The following is a 21,965-nucleotide window of genomic DNA, read 5'->3' as shown; positions in this document are numbered from 1 at the left end:
GAGATTTGACGATATAGATGTCGTTATCCCTAGTAGAGACGACTGGAACCGTAGCAACCCTCCTCCTCTGGAGGGACAGGGTCTGTCGTCTACTGTGAAATGCTAGGCCTTGAGCTTAACTACAACTGTAGTGTTTTCCCAACTGAAATCTTCGCTTTTTAGAAGTCGGTGAAATTGATAAAAAGTCTGGGTGCAGAGATCGTTGAACCGCATTAGTGATTGCACATCCACAAACTTAACCTAGCGATAGCGTCATTTGCGAAAATAGGTGATGCTAGGGGGATAACATTCAGACCTTCTAGTATGCTGCCACGAAAACTGCAACAGACTGTGAACTATCGGGGGGAACATCCATGTCTTCGCTTTATACATAGACTTTCCCCGACCATGAGGGTCAAGATGCCTAAAGGTCTACAAAGGCTCCCTGAGCTTTAGCTCGTCTATAAAGACTCCTGAGCTTCACTTCATTTATAAAAGCGTCCCTAGCTTCAGTTCATCTATAATTCCCTGAACCCCACTACATCTATAAAGACTCCATGAACTTTCTGATCTTCAGTTCGTATTTAAAGATTCCCTGAACTTCAGTTCACCCACAAAGACTACTTGAGCTGCAGCTCGGCTATCTAGCAAAAATATTCTTTTTTTATAATTTTATATTTTTTTCAAAATAATTTATTTTTTTAATTTTAATCTTTACTTTAATTACAGCCAATCTGTTACATAAAAACAACTCCAAGTGAAAAAAGCAACAACAATTTATTACGTTTTCTTTTGATATTCTTCATATAAACGTAATAAATCGGAACTTGTACGTGGTCGGACCACACTTAAGGCATATTCAAATTGTGTCATAGTTACAGCGGTAGCATCAAAACTTTCTTCCAAAGTTTTGAGAGCAGCTTCATGGCAGACGGCTTGTATTTCAGCACCCGAATACCCATCCGTTCTCTCCACCAATACATCAACGCAGACATCATCGGCTAATGGCATTTTCTTCAGTTTAATTGTGAAAATTTGTCGTCTTGCCTCTGAGTTGGGTAGACCAACATAAATAATACGATCAATGCGTCCGGGACGTAACAGAGCTTTATCAATCATATCTGGACGATTTGTGGCAGCTACAATGGTGACATTTTGTAACGATTCGACACCATCCATTTCGGTTAGAAGCTGGGTAAGAACACGTTCTTTAACTGAACTGCCGGAACCACCTGAAGCACCCTCAGCACGTTCCCCACCAATGGCATCGATTTCATCGAAGAATACAATGGATGGTGCCACCTGTCTGGCTTTGCGAAATACTTCCCGTACTGCTCGTTCCGATTCACCAACCCACATGGAAAATAATTCGGGACCTTTAATGGAAAGGAAATTCAATTGACTTTCCGTTGCCAATGCTTTGGCTATCATCGTTTTGGAACAACCAGGCGGACCGTACATAAGTATGCCACGTGGTGGTTTAATACCCAAACGTTGAAACTGTTCGGCATGCTTCAGAGGCCATTCTATGGCTTGTTGTAATTTAAGTTTTAATTCATCTTGGCCACCAATATCCGACCATCTAACATTGGGACATTCGATTAAGACTTCACGCATGGCAGAAGGTTTAACAATCATCAGGGCAGAATTAATATCGGCCATGCCTAATTCAACATTACCACCACTGAGTGGTGCAGAGGCATTTTTCATTGCCTTCAAGGTGGCATTATAAATTAGATTAGCCAAATCGGCACCCACAAAACCGTGAGTAATTTGTGCTATCTCCTTTATATCTTCCTCCTGTAGTTTGTGATTTTCCACTTTCTTGAGCAAACAATGTAAAATTTCCTTTCGACCATCTGGTGTTGGTGCCGCCACTTCCACCTCACAATCTAAACGTCCGCATCGCCGTATGCTGGGATTTAGCATTTCAATATTTGATGTCGTGGCGAGTACAAAACACCTTTGAGCCTCCTTTTTGTGCGACAATGAGTCGAGTAAACTAAAGAAGGCGATTGCGACCCGCTTTACAACATCATTAGTTTCTTGTTTCGGACATAGATTGTGAACATCTTCGATTATCACCAACGATGGTTGAGGATAATGTTGGAAGACTTTATCAAATTGTAAATTTAAATTCTTTTCGGTTTCACCTAAAAATTTACTAAACAATTCACTGGTATTTAGATGTAATATCAAAGGTTTAAATGCGGATTTGGTTTGTCGTCGTTGCTGTTCTAGTAGCTTTGTAGACATTGCTTCGCAAATCATTGTTTTGCCGCATCCTGATGAACCATAAATTAATAAACCGCGTGATATTTTAACACCTGCAGATAAGAATAAAAAAATAATTAATTAATTGAGAATATGGTGTATGTTATTATCTAAACGAAAACGATTATATTTTAATTTGGAAAAGAAAACAACAGAGATTCCGTAAAAAAAGTTTCTGTATAAATTCTACTGAAACATGTTTACAACAAACTGGTATTGCAAATGATAAAGTAAAATGAAATAAAAAGAAAAAACTTATGTAATTATAACCACTCGTTTATAGAGACTGCCTTCGATTTATCTGTACATTGCTTTGGCTCGCGTACATTGCTTTGGCTCGCGTATGAAAACTTCAAAAATCAAGCTCATATCTAAAGACTCATCTACAAAGACTATGAGAAGAAGATTCTGCACAAATTTTAGCGGAAAATTTATACGACATACAGATATTGAAAATGAGCAAGTAAAATAAAATAAAAAGAAAAAACTTATAAAATGGCAACAACTCGTTTGTACAGACTGTCTTAGTTTAAGGGAAACATTTTCAATGGGCTGGTAAATCAATACAATGCTTGTTAAGGTTTGTAACTTTGCACATATATAATTGAAGATTTAAAAGTAAAAAAATAATTTACAAAAAAATTTTGTTATTGTTTTGTTGTTGTTTTTTGTAATTAAAAAAATTTTTGATGTAATTATAAATCCAAAATTCCAACGGTGTTATAGAGACATGTGAACTAGGATTATTGACTTCGCTCTAAAATTAAGAAAATGGTGGCCCTTTGAAAAAATATTTTTGAAAAATCGCGGATTTTTTACCAAAAACCAAGTTAAAAAATAAGGAAGATCTTCACCGATTGGCTTTATCCTAGTTCATACGAGAGCTATACACTCCCAAGAAATTTGGAACCGATTGGATTATTAGTTTTTGAGTTATCTCATTCGCAAAAAAATGTTTAGAGAAAAACGCGTTTAAAGTTTGAGAAGCCCTTCATCACTTGATGCTGACACAATAAATCGGATATATCTTCAACAGTTCTTGAGATTTTCACTTGAAATTTTGTAGAGACATTCTTTAATCAGTGTAGATTCGAATTATATCAAATTTTACCCCGCGGAAAATTTATACGACATACAGATATTGATAAATGAGATCATCTATATAAATAAAATAAAAGTAATATGAAAAAAAAGCTTATGATCCCTTATTCAACTCCCATTCAGAACATCTATAAATGGTCTCTTCTTCAGTTTGCCTATAAGAAATGCCTGTTACAGCTCATCTAAAAAGACTACCTCCTTCATTTTGTAAAATTCTTCCATAAAATATCTTCCTGCTTCAGTTCTTTTCTATAATAGTTTTCCCTGACCTTCAGCCCGTCTAAAAAGAGTCTGCGCATTTTATTTTTACTATAAAGACTTCGAGCTTTTCCGTTCGTTCATTTCGTCAATGACGACTCTCTGCCCTTCGCCTCGTTTGTAAAGACTCTTTGTCATTAAACTTATTTGTAAAGACTCCTTGTCCTTCAAATAGTCTATAAAGACTCTTTGCCCTTCGGGTCGTATGAATTCGCCTTTCAGTTCAACCATAGACGTTCCTCCTTGAGCTCTTCTATTAAAACTTCATGCCCTTCAGTTAGTCTATAAAGACTTCCTGCTGCTATTCAGCTTGGCGAATAAAACTCTGCCCTTCATCTTTTCCATAGATTTTTCTGCTTCTGCTCCTTCAGACATCCTATTGATACTCCCAGACCTTTAGCTTGTCTATAAATACTCTCTGCCCTTTAGCTTGTCGAAAAAGACTCTCTGTCCTTCAGCTTGTCGATAAAGACTCCCTGCCTTTCAGCACGTCTATAAAAACGCCCTGCCTTCACCTTCAGCTCTTCTAAAAGACCCCTTTTTACACAGCTCGCCTAAAAAGACTCCCTCCTGCTCTTCTATAAAGACTCCCTCCTGCTGGTCTAGAAAGACTCCCTTCTGCTCGTCTATAAAGACTCCCTTCTGCTCGTCTATAAAGACTCCCTCTACCTCGTCTATAAAGACTCCCTCCAACTCGTCAATATAGACTCCCTCAAGCTCGTCAAAAGACTCCCTTAAGCTCGTCTATAAAGACTTTCGTCTCGTTTATAAGACTCCAATCAGATTGTCTTAAAAATTTCCTTCAGCTAGACTACTAAGGCTCTTTTCAGCTCGTCTATAAAGACAGTTTTTAGCTCGTCTATAAAGACAGCCTTCAGCTCGTCTATAAAGACAGCCTTCAGCTCGTTTATAAAGACAGCCTTCAGCTCGTCTATAAAGACAGCCTTCAGCTCGTCTATAAAGACAGCCTTCAGCTCGTCTATAAAGACAGCCTTCAGCTCGTCTATAAAGACAGCCTTCAGCTCGTCTATAAAGACAGCCTTCAGCTCGTCTATAAAGACAGCCTTCAGCTCGTCTATAAAGACAGCCTTCAGCTCGTCTATAAAGACAGCCTTCAGCTCGTCTATAAAGACAGCCTTCAGCTCGTCTATAAAGACAGCCTTCAGCTCGTCTATAAAGACAGCCTTCAGCTCGTCTATAAAGACAGCCTTCAGCTCGTCTATAAAGACAGCCTTCAGCTCGTCTATAAAGACAGCCTTCAGCTCGTCTATAAAGACAGCCTTCAGCTCGTCTATAAAGACAGCCTTCAGCTCGTCTATAAAGACAGCCTTCAGCTCGTCTATAAAGACAGCCTTCAGCTCGTCTATAAAGACAGCCTTCAGCTCGTCTATAAAGACAGCCTTCAGCTCGTCTATAAAGACAGCCTTCAGCTCGTCTATAAAGACAGCCTTCAGCTCGTCTATAAAGACAGCCTTCAGCTCGTCTATAAAGACAGCCTTCAGCTCGTCTATAAAGACAGTCTTCAGCTCTTTGTCTATAAAGACAGCCTTCAGCTCGTCTATAAAGACTCCTTTCAACTCGTCTATAAAAACTTCCTTTAGCTAGTCTATAAAGGTTCCCTTCAGCTCGTCTTAAGAGACTCCCTTCAGCTCGTCTAGAGAGACTCCCTTCAGCTCGTCTAAAGAGACTCCCTTCAGCTCGTCTAAAGAGACTCCCTTCAGCTCGTTTACAGAGACTCCCTTCAGCTCGTTTACAGAGACTCCCTTCAGCTCGTCTACAGAGACTCCCTTCAACTCGTCTATAACAATTCCTTCAGCTCGTCTATGAAGATTTCCTTCAGCTCGTCTAAAAATACTCAGCGCGTCTATGAAGACTCAGCGCGTCTAAAAATTTAAAGAAAATTTTTAAAATCTAAATTAAAAAAATAATGACTTACCTTTTGGAATCTCACGTATGCCCAATGCAAAATCTATTGCCTCCTCTATAATATTTAATTGTGGCTGGAGGCCACCAATATCCTCTTTGCTGATTGAATAGTTTGTATCCTCCGCACTCTCTAATTGTTTACTTTCATCCTTGGAAATTTTAACTTCCGTTGTATTTGTTACTCTAAATATATCACCGATAGTATTCAATGATAATTTCTTGAAATCTATTTCCAGTTCATTACTTTTCGCCTCAGTTATATTCGTACCACCGATCACCTTAAATTTCAATTGCTTATTAAAGAAATTATAATGTATTATGGTATCTTTGGCAAAGCAAAGATTTTTTAATTCATGTTTTAGTAGACGTTCCAAATCCTGTAACTGTTGATCGTTCAAATCAATATTAGTTTCTCCTCCATTTTCCGAACTTTCTTTTTCGATTTCTAATAGCAAATTTTTTGCTGTGATCGGCTGTCCTTTGGGCAGACATTGTATTTGCCAATTGTGACCTTTAAAGTTACACCAATTATTTTTAAAATCTATAAAAATAATAAAATAATTTTTAGCATTTTCTTATGATACTATACCATTACCCCACCTACCATTCTCATTGACAAATATCGTAGTTAAAAACTTATCTGGTATTGGCCAAACATTACGTATCCTCACTACATCTTCCTTTGCGGATTTAATCAGCACTTGTTGACCAATATGTAGTCCCGATAAACGTATGACTCCCTCCGATATAAATATTAGATTATTTATGTATTTCTCGGGCATATCTTTTAACGGTTCAATTTCGAATTTCCTCACTTCCAAACTACTTGTCGAGAATATACCCCTCCGAATATATTCCAATGGTTCACCTTTCTCATTTTCGATCTGACCGTCTTCTATGGGACATACATTTTCATGTTTTTCGCGATCATTGGCTGTTATATGTGCATCACATTTTTCACAATTATACCAAATGGCAGCTGCTTTATTTGAACTTTTCTTGTTGGAGGACTTTGGTGGCATTTTAAAAGCGATATTTAGAAATGATGGTCATTAAGGAGTTACTTCTATGCGGCGACAGCGGCATGGATTTGTTTACAAAAATAATAATTCAGCATGTGTTTGTTCATGGTGTTAACAAAACAATTCACAATAGATGGGACATATGGTAACTGAACAAAACTACAGGGTGATTCAAAAAAAAAATCCACATTCATTTAATTAGTAGTTGGAATTTGAATTTAAATTTTTTATATTTACCCGTAAGGAGCTCCAGAATGACAGATTGGAACAAATCAATTGTGAAAAGCATCGGGAATTAGTGTAATCGTTTATAAAGACTACCTCCAGCTCATCTATAAAAACTGCCTTCAGCTCGTCTATAAAAACTCCCTTCAGCAGGTCTATAAAGACTCTCTTCAGTTCGTCTATGAATACTCCCCTTCTGCTCGTCTACAAAGACTTCCTCAGGTCGCCTATTAAGACTCCCTGCTTTGCAGCTCTTCTATAACTCGTCTATAACACATCAGTCCGTCTATTAGGAGTTCCTGTGCTTCAGCTCGTCTATTCAGACGCCCTGTCGTTTCGCTCGTATTTAAATACCTTTTCAGCTCTATAAATGGTCTGTTCCCGTACCTCAAGAATCTACTACTTTTTACTACGATAACGAAATTTCCTTTATGTTATCGAAGAAAATAGTAAAATCTAGTAGATTCTTGCAGTACGGGAACAAACCAAAAGTCTCCATATCGTTCAGCTCGTCTATAAAGACCCTGCCCTTCATCTCCTCCTTAAATACGCTAAGGTCTATAATCAATCCCTTCTTCAGCTCGTATATAAAGATTCCCCTGACTCAGTTCGACAAAAAAAACTTTCCCTACTTCAACTCCTCCATATAAGAATGAAATCAAAACATAAGACTGATATCTATTAGAATGCCTACTGGTCTTCTGTGAGAAGCCATGTTGGTCTTTCATAAGCTCACCTGTTGATCTTCCATAATACGACCTCTCAATCCTCAATAAACGCTTGTAGAAGCTGAACTGACAATTTTCCATTAAAAGATATGTTGGTCTTCCATTAGAAGACCTGTTTGACTTCTATAAGAAGAAATGCGTCACTTTTATAAGAATACCATTTAATCTTTAATGAAACTTCCTTTTAGCCTTGTATAAAAAAACTCGTTCGTCTTCTAAAAGTGATCCTTTATCTTCTAAAAATGGACCCTATGATCTTCTAAAGTAAAAACTGCCGGGTTATAGACCCGTCTATAAAGACAGACGCATATGCAATTTTTTTACAATGGAAAAATTAGTAATGCGTGCTTCCATTGTAGAAAAATAGCGGATGCGTCTTTTTTGAACACCTGTTTCTATACGAAGGAATTGTCAGATCGCAACAAAATTTAACATGTGTTCCTAACAGAGGTGGAAGTTTCCAAGACACTTAATTTTTTCTGTTTATATTGCGCTTTTTGAACTGCCCTCGTAAATCAAGTAGTGAATATTGGTCCAATGTGTAGGGTATTTTAGAGGTTTTAAACCAGGGTTACAACAGATTTAGATGTAATTTAGTATTTTGGATTCACGATGGGTAGCAGATCTGCCTACGAAAAATTATCAATATTGATTCATGTTTAGGGATAGCCCCACATATAACCGTAAACCCCAATATTCAGTATTTCAATGGTTTTGGGGACATGTTTCAAGCTGTTATTTTCGGTTCGGTTTCGATGGGTAGCAGATCTGCCTACGAAAAATTATCAATATTGATTCATGTTTAGGGATAGCCCCACATATAACCGTAAACCCCAATATTCAGTATTTCAATGGTTTTGGGGACATGTTTCAAGCTGTTATTTTCGGTTGTTGTAGTAAATTTTCCTACTAAAAATTATAAATATCGGTCTGCGGATCGGAGGGCATAAAAAAATTTTCGGGCAGGCCGAACTTAACCTCGTTTTTTTCTTTTTTTAATACTCCATTTATTTAATAATGCATTTAATATATTTGTTGTTGTTTTTTAACACATAAATAATAATATATTTTGTTATATAAAGGTATCCAATATAGTTATAAGATATAAATTTACACAGTTTTGAAATTATTAATGATGATGAAATTGCATATTCCAAATAATTAAAAAAACTAAAATGAATTTCAAAAACAATCACTGATAAAAAGTATTTTTGCTAGCTACTCTTTGTGGTTTTGTAATCTGTATTTTCTGATAGGACGAATTACATTATGATTTTGTGTGTGGGTGTGTGTAATGATTTATCATTATAGATGATAGAAGAAATTGTTAAAAAAAAAGAAAAAGAAAAATTAACCCATATTGTTGTCATAAACAGAATCATATTTCCTTTTATTGTAATAGTAAATCCGTTTCTAAAGCATTACAAGCCATTAAATCCTTTTCCAATTGTTTTGTACTCTCTGCGACGGAGGGGCTTTTTTGATTAAGGAATAAATCAAAATCGTATGCACCATTGGAAGGTGTACTACTGTTGCCTAAAGCAAATGGATGATGAGCAGTAATCGAATTGCTGGAGGCATTTAAATCAATGCCCAAAAGACCTAAATCTTTTAAAAGTTGATCACTTTCATTTATTGTTGTTGCTGTTGTTAACGATGATGATGATTGCAATTGCTCACTTTGACTAATTAATGTATCCCCATTGGTTGTATTGTCATCGGTTAACAGAAGTATATCTTCTGAAATATTTGTTTTGTTCGCCGACGAGGATGAGGACGGGGGAACATTTATGATTGCAGCTGGTTTTTCAACTGCTTCCACGCCACATACAATTTCCCCTGCCTTTGTGGTGTTGCTAAATGATTTATTTGCCGATTGTTGCTGCTGCTGTTCTTCCTCTTCATCATCATCAAGTTTTTGCGGTTCCAATATCTTCGATTTATATTGAAAGTCGGTTTCTTTAAAATCTACTTCAATTGGGAATAGACTCGGTAATGATTCCATACGCTCCACTATGGAACCACTTAATTGCCCTAAACAATCGAGCAGACTGCGTAATTGCTTAGTCAAGTCGTTGGCATGTTTACATTCCAGTAATTCCATTTTCTCCAAAACATCTGTTCTCAGTTTGGCAAATTTCGTGCGGGCATCTTGACGACATCGCAATATCAGACGATATTCATAGTTGCCCGTTTCGACACGATACAGCGGCTCCTGTATGGCACTAAACCCGTGTTCCTCATCATCCATTTCTTTGACTTTTAGACAATACGAAAGATAGGTAAATTTGGCATCCATATAACGTTTTACAGTCAACTTGGTATCGGGTATGGCTTTGTGTAGATATGTTCCCAAATCATCAAGGATGGGTTTGATTTTCTTTATAATGGCCAGGCCATCTTTTTCCAGATTACGATGAAATTCTCCAAAGAGACGAAATGCCTCGGAGGCGCGCATTTGTGGTTCTCTGGTACTGATGCGCATAAAACAATCACCAAATGCTCTATAACTTTGTAGGATATCGTAATAAGCTTTGAGCATTCGACGTGCATGATCCACCAAACCTTTATACATTAGCTCGGTACCCTCTAATTCTTCTAGTCTTTTCACTAAAGAATCATTACACAATATCGCTCGGGACAGACCCAACGTATCGGCTGTATTACTCGACATATTATCAACAATACGATGTTTTAATTTCTTCAATATAATGTCGAGGGATTTTCCTCTTTCTGGATCGGCATGCAATTTATTGTAGTGTATGGTAACTTGTTGGCTGGCAGCTTGTATCATTTTGGCAACCTGGACTTTTGTTTTGCCTTTTACACTGGTACTGTTGATGGCTAACAGCTCATCACCGCTTTCCAAGGAGCCTTCTTTTGCTGCAGGGGTGCCATCAAAAACCTGGAAAGGAAAATGAAAAAAATGGGGTGTGAAAAATATGTCGTTTTTTGGGGACAATTTGAAATACTTACCTGTACTATATACAAACAAGGACAAAGTGGCGCCCCACCACCAATACTAATCCCTATGAGATTAGTATCATCTTTAACGATTACCACAGATTTTGTACTGACCGTCATGCCCCTGTGGAAATTGGGAAAAAAGATGTAAATGATTAAAAAACAAGTTTTTGTGGATTGTTATGGCTATAAGAAAATAATCGATATTTATGTTTGAGGATAACATCGCAAATGTTATGCTAAGTAAATTGCATAGCTGGGAAAGGACTTACGATTCTTTAGCTATATATATTCACTACTCGGTATTGCAACAAGGGAAGTAATGTATATAAATATGTGGACAAGGACAGATGAATTTCAGTTCCAAACTTAGAATGAGCAATATTGACTATTTTCAGGACGCCGGGTTTTACAAATGATATACTAACCTCCAAGATATAAATTGATCGGTATAGAGACCAAAGATCTATATAACGGTCTTTATTAAGACCAATTGGTCTGTATAGAGACTGCAGGTCTTTATAAAGACCAATTGGTCAATATAGAGACCGCAGATCTTTATAATGACCAATTGGTCGGCAGGTTTTTTTAAAGATTATTGGGCTGTATAGAGACCATAGGCCTTTATATAGACCAATTGGTCGATATAGTGACTACAGATATTTATAGGTCGGTATAAATACTACAGGTCTCAATGAAAACCTTGGTTGGGTTGGTTTTATATACCCTCCACCATAGTATGAAGGGTATCTTAATTTTGTAATTCCGTTTGTATCTCATCGAAATATTCATTTCCGACCATATAAAGTATATATATATTCTTGATCAGGGTGAAATTCTAAGACGATCTAGCCATGTCCGTCCGTCCGTTTATTGTAATCACGCTATCTTCTGAAGGAATTGAGATAGGGTGCTGAAATTTTGCATAGGTTTGTCTCTTGTCTGCAGGCAGGTCAAGTTCGAAGATGGGATATATCCACGTTTAGGCATAGCTCCCATAAAACGTTAATCCCAATTTTCGGTGTTTTGGGGTTCTTGAGCGCGTTTTCCACGGAATTGGCTGTAATTTAGTATTTTGCGTTCTTAATAGGTACCGAATTCGCTGAAATTCGGCGCTTTGGGTTCTTATTGTGTATTAAATGTCTCCACAAAAAGTTATAAATATAGGTTCACTTTTTCTGGTATCCACCATATGACGGTACATCTTTATAGACACAAAATCTCTCCACAAAAAATTATGAATATTGGCTCATTTTTTCGGATAGCCCCTATATAAGGGTACACCAATTTTCGGTATTTTGGAGTTCTTGAGCGCATTTTTCAACCGAATTCTCTGAAATTTGGTACATTGGGTTCTTATTGGATATCAAATTTCTTCACTAAAAAGTAAAAATATAGGCTCATTTTTTCGATAGCCCCATGAAATATATCGACCGGCAATTAGGCGTCTCCCCCATATAATTATGCCTCCTGAAGGAAAGAATTGAGACACAAAACAAAAATATTGGTTTCAAAATTGACATATGTCGGTCATTAATTAGGCATAGGCCTCATATAATTATAACCCCAAATATTCGCCAATTCCTACACTATGTAATCTAACTTTGTAATCTAAATTGCAGTAGTTTGAGGATTGTATATTCTACCATGCGTTATTAGTATCAGTCTACGCTTTGGGGTTTTCATTTAAAATTGCTGAAATTTGTATTTGGTTTACATAAACCGCTTTGTAGAATTATCGGTATAGGTTCACTTTTGGTATGTTCCCTATATTTTCATTTCAAGTATCTGTCAGTATACCTATGGTGGAGGGTATTACAAAGTTCGGCCCGGCCGCACTTAACGCTTTTTCACTTGTTATATATTAGCCTTAGTTACTATTTATAGCTAAGGTGTGAATATCTAGCTAAATCTACCCAACTCTCTTCGACACAAATGCTTTTCTAGCCGATTAATGAATTTTGTCTTCCTGGATGATTCTATCCATCTATTAGGAGTTTTGGTTTGCGTACTCCTCCTCTTCCTTTTACAAACTTACAATCTTTCTAATTCGAATTTTTGTTTGGAAAAATCATCAAATTTTTCCGATTCAAATGAGGTGGCTGTATAAACAACTGTGCTCAAATCGCCTCCGTCGCCAGCCGGCAATAAATCATCATCGACAATTGTCATATTGTTATCGTCACAAGATGATGATGCTGCTTCTGCAGTTGAATCACCATTACTCTCCTCCATTGTTTTTGGTTGTGTTGTTGTTGCTGCTGCTGGTGGCTCATCATCCTCATTTGTTATATTTATCAATAACTCGTGTGATACTTTCCGTGAAGTGGTTTTTCCTTGAGTGGTATTGGATGTGGAAATTGGTGTAATATCAAAGCTTCAGATCGGAGGGTAGGAGGGAAGAAGACACACACAAAAATGTAGGTTAAGTTTTTTTTCTATTCAGGTCGCATTTCTTGCAATGATTTGTTCTTCATTGAGAAAATGACTTACGATAAGGCCTCTATTGGTAATAAAGGTGTAGTAGTATTGTCTTCCATTACGTGTTTTGAACTTTGTAGTTGTATTTTGTTTTAATTCAAAAGAAAGATTATTTATTGAATAAAAAAGGCGTTTTTTTTTAATTTATAAAATTATAACAACTTTATGGGGGGACGGAAATACAATTTTTGGTTCCGCAAAAATAAGAACGTTTTCTTTGCTACTATGGCTTGCTATCGATTATTAACACCATATGAAGAATCGCACACACACATTTACACTTGAAAAAGGAGAATGTCAAAAAAAGTTGGTAACACCAAATAACCGCCTTTCATTATCCTCCCTCTCACAACGTTAATGCAAGAAGCAACCCCATCAACACAACTCCCCCTACTCCATCCTCCCACCACAAATTGTGTCCCCATAACAGAATAGAGGAACAAGAAAATAAAATACCAACATTCAACATATGTTGTGGTGCTGCTTGGTGCTTCGGTCTCCCCTCTGGGTATTCTGGGTAATATCGCCAAGCCAAAAAATTCGTACTTACATTTTATCCTCTTCAAAGAAGAAATCATCATCTGTATCGGTCAACATATTGTGCAATTATTTTAAACAATTTCCTTTTACAATTATTTCTTGGGAGCTCACAAAATATACCGTTATTTCGCAAAAAAATATTTTATGCACAAAAAATAGAAGTATACTTTTAGTTGTTTGCGTTATGATAAGGGTATGGAGAATGAGAGACACACATAAATGACAAGTGTCAAGCATTCACAATAGTGTTGTTATAACAGGGTTGATATTTTATGTGTAGGGTTGCCGTATTAATTTTAAATGTGTACATGCAAAAAATAAAATTTTTTTTTGTTACAATATTTTTATTAAAAACTAAAGTTGCTAGAAGGGAAAAATCGTTCTCAGAGCACAAAATGATTCGAAAATAGAAAAATGTTAAAATTAGATGAAATTTTCATTCAAAATCAATCCAACTGGGAATCAGAAGTTATCATTCGTAGTTAACATTAGTAAATTCTTTTACGTTCTGGAACACTGTAGTAAACAGTGGTCGAAAAATACATTTCTATACCGTACCAAGCATGGCACAATAAAAAGGTAGTCCATTTAGCGCAGCTGATGGCTCGATTAACTGTCAAAGTGCGTAATTTCAACTTGAATTCAATGGCACAATGAATAGGTAGTCCATTTAGCGCAGCTGATGTCTTGATTAACTGTCAAAGTGGATAATTCCTACTTGAATTCGATGTGCAGTGTTGCCAACCATTTCAAATATTATATGGACAAATTTGACAGATAATCGAGACAAAAACTAAGGTTTTTGTTGGTATACATCACCTTATTATTGCATCATGTTGAATTCGATGTACAATGTTACCAACCATGTGAAATATTATAAGGGAAATATCGACAGATGGTCGAGATAACAACAAAGGTTTTTGTTTTGATACATCACCTTATTATTGCATCACTTGGTACAAGTATTGATAAACGTCATTAAGGTCGGACGGTCCGAAGTTTTTATACCCTACAATACGTGGAGTGTATTCGGGATAATAGTGTTCCAAATTACAGATGCTCTTGTTTAAACGGGACTATTTTTATTTATTCACCAGGAATCCGATATGACAAATTATAGACACATCTATGAGAAAATTGGGTTGAAAACGGTTGTTCCATAAACCGAGCCTAAAAAAGATTTCCAAGCGCGTCGGTCTTGTGCGCATCTCCTATAATTTGAAAGACCACGTTCCAAGATCTTGTCTTCTACTTGGTCATTCCATCTAATCCGTGGCCTTTCGTTCTGTGTGCTCCATCCGTACGCTTTTTTATGCCTTTTGAGCTGGGGCATTCTCATTCATTCGTACAACATGGCCTAGCCACCGTAGTCGCTGCAGCTCAATACGACTATGTCGATGTCCGCGTATAAATTGTAAAGCTCGTGGTTCATTCGACGCAGATCGGCCCGTAGATCTTTCGGAGAGTTTTTCTTTCAAACACCCCAAGAGCTGACTCATCTGCTTGCAGATCCATATAACAGCACGGGTAGTATAAGTCTCCTATAGGTTGTGAGTTTGGTCTTGTTTCTAAACTGCTTACTTAGACCATAGTAGCATCTGTTGGCCATCACAATCCTCGTATTCTCGCCGTTTACTGCCAGACCCACTTTGGCAGGCTCCTTCTCAATTTGTTCAAACGTGGTTGGAACCGCTCACAATGTTAGACTCATTATATCGATGTCATCGGCGTAGGCGAGTAACTTGTGTTGTTTGGTGTACAGAGTGTCATTTCTGTTCACCTTTGCTTCTCGTATGGCTTTTTCAGCAGGATGTTGAAAAGATCACACGACAAATTGTCACATTGTCTGAATCCTCGTTCGGTATGAAGGGCTCTGATAGGTCCTTTTCGGCTTTAACTGCTGACCTTGTGTCATTTCAAGTTATCCTGCATAGCCGTATTAATTGCTTCCAAATTGGTTAAAACAAGTGCTCAATCTCCAAAAAATACCGATTTTTTATACCGGAACATGAATCGACATAGAATTTTATTCTGATCAAGAATATATTTATAATATTAATGGCGTCTCCGGTGAATATTTCGATGTGTTGCAAACGTTATGACAAATTTAATATCCACTACACCTTATTGTGGAGGGTATAAAAATTATGTCATTATTATAGGGTACATCTACCGAATTATTATAGTTCCTGTTCTATATCTGACGGAAGGAGTTACTACATATATGGTCTCGGTTTTTGTTTTATACCACACGAGATATCCTACCTTATGTTATTGTACTATGGTTCCAACCAATAAGCTACATTTTTCAACCGCCAAGCTAAACCCACTAATCTGTTCCAAAATTTCTTTGGACATATCAGTTTAAGTTTACATACTTTCTGAACCTGGAAATCGAGGAATCAGAATAAATGGAATCAGTACAACAGTTTTATTTAAACATTTGAAACTATAGATTACCGCAAGAAAATTAATCAGGGCAGGTAGTCAGGGCCATTATGACTACATGCTACCCCGACTAGAACGGCATGTACACTAGAACTTTTTCACCGGGTTAACCTACTTTATGAGGATTTATTTGACATATATGCAAAGGAATTGACAATTGAAACCCACTGGGTTAACGAAATCCGGATAAATGTAAACGTACTATAGGTCCCAAAACTAAAAATGAAATATTTTTACATTTCTGGATTTTCAATTGATGTGTTACCGGACGTCTATATTTTTTCAATGCAAGCAGTCAGCTGTTTAATTTCATTCACAATGAAACAGCTGATTAGATATATTGACAATTCACAATAGCAGATTGATGTTTTTTGTCATTAGCCAGACGGAATCTAAAAACAACACGTAGCCGAAGAATTTATCTAATACTTAAAAAGATTTGTTTATAAGTATTTATTTCGGAAAACAATATGTTAAAGCTACGTTTTTGTGGCATATTAGTTCTGCAATTAATAGGATTAATTCTGTTTGTGCAAGACATTGCTTCACACGAAGCCAAGGATTTCGATGATACCATTCTATATAAAATTGATTTCGATATTCCCGATTTCGAACAAAATCCAGTAAGTCCAAAGAATTTGTAAATTAGATGTTTATACTAATAGAGGATATATTATAGGAACTAAAAAATCAGATACGCACATTTTACACCCATGAAAAGGAACAATATCACTGTGTTATACCTTCGGTGACTGAGGCCAAAGAAGAAGCCAAATCTGATGAACCGGAACTATGTAAGTTTTAACCCAGAGTTATGGATTGAAATTTGATTAATTTTTAAAATTAATTTTTAGCACCCTTTGCTTTGTTGAAAAGCATCTTCAATACGCCCAGTTGTTCATATCGCATTGAGGCCTATTGGTCATATGAAATTTGCCATGGCCTCCATGTTCGCCAGTATCATGAAGAACGTGAGGGCAAAGCGGTGAAATTCCAAGAATACTATTTGGGTAAATGGAGTGATGACAAATCGGAAAAATTACAAAAGGAATGGGAGGAGAGTCGCAAAGCCGGAATGAAATATAAGACCACAAAAATTGATAATATTAAATATCCCTACTTTGAAATGGAATTTACTGATGGTACCAAATGTGATATCATCAATGCACCACGTACCACAATTGTCCGTTATGTCTGCTATCCTCATGGAAAGAATGAAATTTATTCTTTCAAAGAGACTTCATCGTGTAATTATGAAGCTATTATCCTGACATCAGCTTTGTGTGTTATACCCGCTTTTCATCCGGAAGAGTATAAGGAGACTTCGATTAAATGTTATAACTCACCTGATGATGCCCATAAGCCATTAAGTATGTTGCGTCAAGAGCTGAATGAAATGCAATTGTCTTTGGATGAATTCCCGGTGTCGAAGGAGGCCAGTGATGCAGCCAGCGAAGGACGTTTTGCCTATTTCAATCGCATCGGCGAAGATGTGGATAAGATTGTGTTGAGTATTACCAAAGATGGTAGTTTGACAGCGCACACCGCCGATACCAGTGCCGAGGAGACAAGTGCCTTGAAAACTCCTCCCACAACACCGGCTTTACAGGATTTGACACCATTGTTGGAGTTTGTTAAGGGTAAAAAGTGTTTGACAGGGGTAGGTTTTTTTCTTAGGAAATCAATTCCGATAATGTTTAATAATGTATACCCACATTTAGGGCACCGGTTGGTGGAAATATGAATTCTGCTATGGCAACTATGTGCGACAATTCCACAAGGACAAAAAATCCGAAACTGAATTATTTTTGGGCCATTTCAGTGCCAGTGCCCATCGTCAGTGGCTGGAGGCCAATCCCGACAAATGGCCAAAGGCTCAATCGACGTCCATTTGGCATCATTATGAAAAAGGTTCGAGATGTGATAAAACTGGTCTGCCGCGTGAAGTTGATGTTAAGCTAACATGTAGCGGTGGCAGTGGAATGGGTGGTTCGCTAAATCCCAGCGCTGTTTCCATGTATCTATTGGAACCGAAAACATGTCAATATATATTGGTCTTTGAGGCACCCATTGTTTGTGCTCTAACCGGTTATACCGATGAATATGGTTTAATCGATGAAGAAAAATTAACCAAACTAATTCAGGAAAAAGAAAGCGCCGCCAGTAAATCGACTGCAGCCGAACAAACAGAATCGTCTAGTGCAGCTGCCAAGGAAGGACAACAGCCTATTATAAGATTTTAGTTGAATTAAACATTTTTATTGTGATTTTTTTTCGTTCTTACTTTTTAGACAAGATAGTTTTTTTGCAAAGACTTATGCAATAACTTATTTAAAAAAAAGGAGATCAATATTTAAAAAGAATGTGTTTTTCTATTAACTACGCATATTAAAATAAAATGATAGATATTTCTAAATTTAATCCGAATTTGTCTCCGGTATTTCATCGGGTTTTAATTCCGTTCTCTTAGGTTTCTCCAATGATGATTTATCTGAATGTATTTCCGCCACAACATCGGTAAATAGTTTTTGCCATTCCCATACCTCGTCCGGTTCATCCAAAACTTCTTGCGGCTGCAGACATTTGGTTAGAATTGATAAATCGACATCTTCTATAACCGAAAATGCTGTTTGTGCCAATAAATCGGAATTGAGTTCTTTCAAAGTGACCACACGATTAACAGCAAATCTGTAAGAATTTCAATTTGATTATCCTTGGAAAAAAATAATTACAACATCTACGCCTATGGCTGAGATACTCCTTGGAAAAAAATAATTACAACATCTACGCCTATGGCTGAGATACTCCTTGGAAAAAATAATTACAACATCTACGCCTATGGCTGAGATACTCCTTGGAAAAAAATAATTACAACATCTACGCCTATGGCTGAGATACTCCTTGGAAAAAAATAATTACAACATCTACGCCTATGGCTGAGATACTCCTTGGAAAAAAATAATTACAACATCTACGCCTATGGCTGAGATACTCCTTGGAAAAAAATAATTACAACATCTACGCCTATGGCTGAGATACTCCTTGGAAAAATATTTTTTAAGAAATCGACGCCTATGGCTGAGATACTCCTTGGAAAAATATTCTTTAAGAAATCCACGCCTATGGCTGAGATACTCCTTGGAAAAATATTCTTTAAAAAATCCACGCCTATGGCTGAGATACTCCTTGGAAAAATATTCTTTAAAAAATCCACGCCTATGGCTGAGATACTCCTTGGAAAAATATTCTTTAAAAAATCCACGCCTATGGCTGAGATACTCCTTGGAAAAATATTCTTTAAAAAATCCACGCCAATGGCTGAGATACTCCTTGGAAAAATATTCTTTAAAAAATCCACGCCTATGGCTGAGATACTCCTTGGAAAAATATTCTTTAAAAAATCCACGCATATGGCTGAGATACTCCTTGGAAAAATATTCTTTAAAAAATCCACGCCTATGGCTGAGATATTCTTTGAAAAATATTCTTTAAAAAATTCACGCTTATTGCTGAGATGCTCCTTGGAAAAATATTCTTTAAAAAATCCAAGCCTATTGCTGAGATACTCCTTGGAAAAATATTCTTTAAAAAATCCAAGCCTATTGCTGAGATACTCCCTGGAAGCATAATCAAATTTTTAAATCATAACCGCTTAATATGATATAATTGATATTTAATTGTGAAATGTAGCTTACAGCCTTAAGGTCGAAAGACTGGGCAATATGAAATATATAAATAAATAAAATAATAAATAAAATATTCTTTAAAAAATCCACGCCTATGGCTGAGATACTCCCTGGAAACATATTCTTTAACAAATCCACATCTATGGCTGAGATACTCCTTGAAAAAATATTCTTTAAAAAATCCACGCCTATGGCTGAGACATTTAAAAAATCCAACCCTATGTGGGGTAATATCGGTCATTTTGCAATATGCAAATGATCGTGATTGGTCACACTACAGTGGATTTTTGAGGCTTGTTTGATTTTATCGTACATATCATGTCTATGGCAACAGGTTACATTGGCCTTCATTCCGAGAGACGGGAAGCCGAGTGACACGCTACCTGAGGGCTATAGGCCGATTAGCTTTTCTTCCTTTTTATTTAAGACACTAGAAAGGTTACTAGACCTCAAAATTAAGAATACCATCGATTTGGGACTTTCAATAAATATCTCAATAGAACTATATACATAGTTTATTCTATAACTTACGATGCTGGTTGGGCTATTTCGTGCATTATCGTTTCATCTTTAATATCATCCAGATCCGGTATAATGGGAATATCATCTGTGGGTGATGTATTCTCCGATGATTTTATGCCAAAACGCTCACTGTAAGCAGAATAGAACATTATTAAATTGTTATTAATAACAAACTAATTAATTTCAAGACTTACTCATCAAATGAACCCTTTTTGGACCTACAAAACAGAATTTCATTAATTAAAGGAATCAGATTAAAATTAAAACAAAGCTTAGTTATAAATAAGTGTTTCTTAATAAAATATTGTTTTTAATATTTTTTATAAATACCCCTACTTTTGTTTACTACCACTTGCTGAATCGGCCCAGCCACCTGAAATTCTTCGCAACATTGGTGGCCTCGATTTCGATTCTCCAGTTAATAAACTTGAAATTTCTCCTCCACCACCGCCGGCAGATGTTGTGGAGTCAGGTGAAAATGTTCCCGAAATATTATTACCCGTTGAGGTGGTATTTGTTTGTCGCTGCGTTTGTAAATCCAAATTGAAATCTATTGATAATTCCGGATTCTGCCCAGAGGTAGAATTTGTTGCAACACTTGTCGAAGTTTGTGGCGAATCTTTGAGTACATCACGACTTTTGGATCGTCTGCCCTTACGGGCAGTTGTCTGAAATGGTTTTGTTTAACTAAATGTAAACGGACATTTTTAATTCCTCAGCCCACTCCATTTCGTTTGTTAGATAGTCAATAGTTGTTTCTTTTTATTTTGGGATTTTTAGTGTATTTTTTCTATGTTTTAAGCCACAGAAAAATAAACCATGTCTATACTAGTTTGAAACATATGTTGCCTGGCTGTTACCATAGTGATCAGGGCCAACCATGTAAAGAGAGCGAAAGACTAAGAGATCATAATTTGTGGTAGTAGGGGAGAAAAAAAAAAACAATCACAATAGTGGAGCTGTGAGATACCAGGAGTTATGTATTAATTGGCAAAGATTTTTATAAAGACCAATTGGTCTGTTTAGAGACCAAAGGTCTTTATAAATTCCAATTGGTCTGTATAGATACCACAGGTCTTTATAAAGACCAATTGGTCTGTATATAGACCACAGGTCTTTATGAAGACCAATTGGTCTGTATAATAGACACCACAGGTCTTTATAAAGACCAATTGGTCTGTATAGACACCACAGGTCTTTATAAAGACCAATTGGTCTGTATAGGGACCACAGGTCTTTATAAAGACCAATTGGTCTGTATAGGGACCACAGGTCTTTATAAAGACCAATTGGTCTGTATAGACACCACAGGTCTTTAAAAAGACCAATTAAAAAAAATTCAATATTATTTTTTAATTCAGCCCCAACTTGTAACAATAATGAATTCTAAAAGCGTATCGTAATACTCTTTGTCACGATTATGAGGAAGCACACGCACATGTACAGTGCTATGTAACAAATCAAAATTAATTACACCGGAAAAAGTGTCAAACAAAAAATTGTTTTTATTTTAAGTCTCTAAATGAATTCTTCACCCAAATAAATAATTCCATAAAATTATAGAGTACGACTATTACAATTAAATGTAAATATTTATTTAAGTCACGTATATTTCTCATGCCGGTTTTACATACATAATTTATATTTTTGCAATTTGTTGTAAAATATGTTAAAATGTATAAAAATATTTATTATTCCATTTTATTCTTAAATTAAATCTGAAAGTTAATTAAAATTTCAATTTTGAATCCGATATATCGTATGTAATTTAAATAACCCATCAGCCAGAAATTTTTGTATCTAATCAAATT

General features: G+C 36.4%; 4 protein-coding genes across 5 annotated transcripts; 1 reads left to right on the top strand and 3 right to left on the bottom strand.

Annotated features, from left to right (window-relative positions):
• Positions 1 to 759: 759 nt before the first annotated feature.
• On the bottom strand, positions 760 to 6,560 carry LOC133330015 (ATPase family gene 2 protein homolog A). The gene is made up of 3 exons (XM_061538474.1): positions 6,143 to 6,560; positions 5,549 to 6,079; positions 760 to 2,306 (listed from the first exon to the last, which is right to left on the bottom strand). Exons 1-3 carry the CDS (start codon positions 6,558 to 6,560, stop codon positions 760 to 762), a joined length of 2,496 nt encoding a protein of 831 aa, XP_061394458.1.
• A 2,343-nt stretch (positions 6,561 to 8,903) lies between these two features.
• On the bottom strand, positions 8,904 to 13,584 carry LOC133330031 (PRKCA-binding protein). Of its 2 annotated transcripts, XM_061538491.1 has the most exons (4): positions 12,516 to 12,648; positions 10,490 to 10,601; positions 9,292 to 10,418; positions 8,904 to 9,198 (listed from the first exon to the last, which is right to left on the bottom strand). In XM_061538491.1, the coding sequence occupies exons 2-4, from the start codon at positions 10,595 to 10,597 to the stop codon at positions 8,904 to 8,906; spliced, it is 1,530 nt and encodes a 509-aa protein (XP_061394475.1). In that variant the 5' UTR covers positions 10,598 to 10,601; positions 12,516 to 12,648. The 2 variants fall into 2 exon arrangements, 1 of the variants encoding a protein (XP_061394475.1); XR_009754329.1 differs by lacking the exons at positions 8,904 to 9,198; positions 9,292 to 10,418; positions 12,516 to 12,648 and adding an exon at positions 13,509 to 13,584 and having other exon boundaries at positions 10,488 to 10,601.
• A 2,830-nt stretch (positions 13,585 to 16,414) lies between these two features.
• Positions 16,415 to 18,189, top strand: LOC133330014 (endoplasmic reticulum lectin 1). Its single transcript, XM_061538473.1, has 4 exons — positions 16,415 to 16,569; positions 16,626 to 16,740; positions 16,801 to 17,606; positions 17,668 to 18,189. Exons 1-4 carry the CDS (start codon positions 16,417 to 16,419, stop codon positions 18,187 to 18,189), a joined length of 1,596 nt encoding a protein of 531 aa, XP_061394457.1. The 5' UTR covers positions 16,415 to 16,416.
• A 174-nt stretch (positions 18,190 to 18,363) lies between these two features.
• On the bottom strand, positions 18,364 to 20,883 carry LOC133330013 (intraflagellar transport protein 43 homolog). Its single transcript, XM_061538472.1, has 5 exons — positions 20,875 to 20,883; positions 20,491 to 20,822; positions 20,349 to 20,372; positions 20,164 to 20,283; positions 18,364 to 18,634 (listed from the first exon to the last, which is right to left on the bottom strand). The coding sequence occupies exons 1-5, from the start codon at positions 20,881 to 20,883 to the stop codon at positions 18,364 to 18,366; spliced, it is 756 nt and encodes a 251-aa protein (XP_061394456.1).
• Positions 20,884 to 21,965: the final 1,082 nt, after the last annotated feature.

The sequence above is a fragment of the Musca vetustissima genome, unplaced genomic scaffold, assembly GCF_032173495.1.
Source record: "Musca vetustissima isolate MV318-11 ecotype Yass unplaced genomic scaffold, APGP_CSIRO_Mvet_v1 utg2798, whole genome shotgun sequence".
NCBI classification, from domain to species: Eukaryota; Metazoa; Arthropoda; class Insecta; order Diptera; family Muscidae; genus Musca; species Musca vetustissima.
This window is presented reverse-complemented; position numbering and strand designations above follow the sequence as displayed.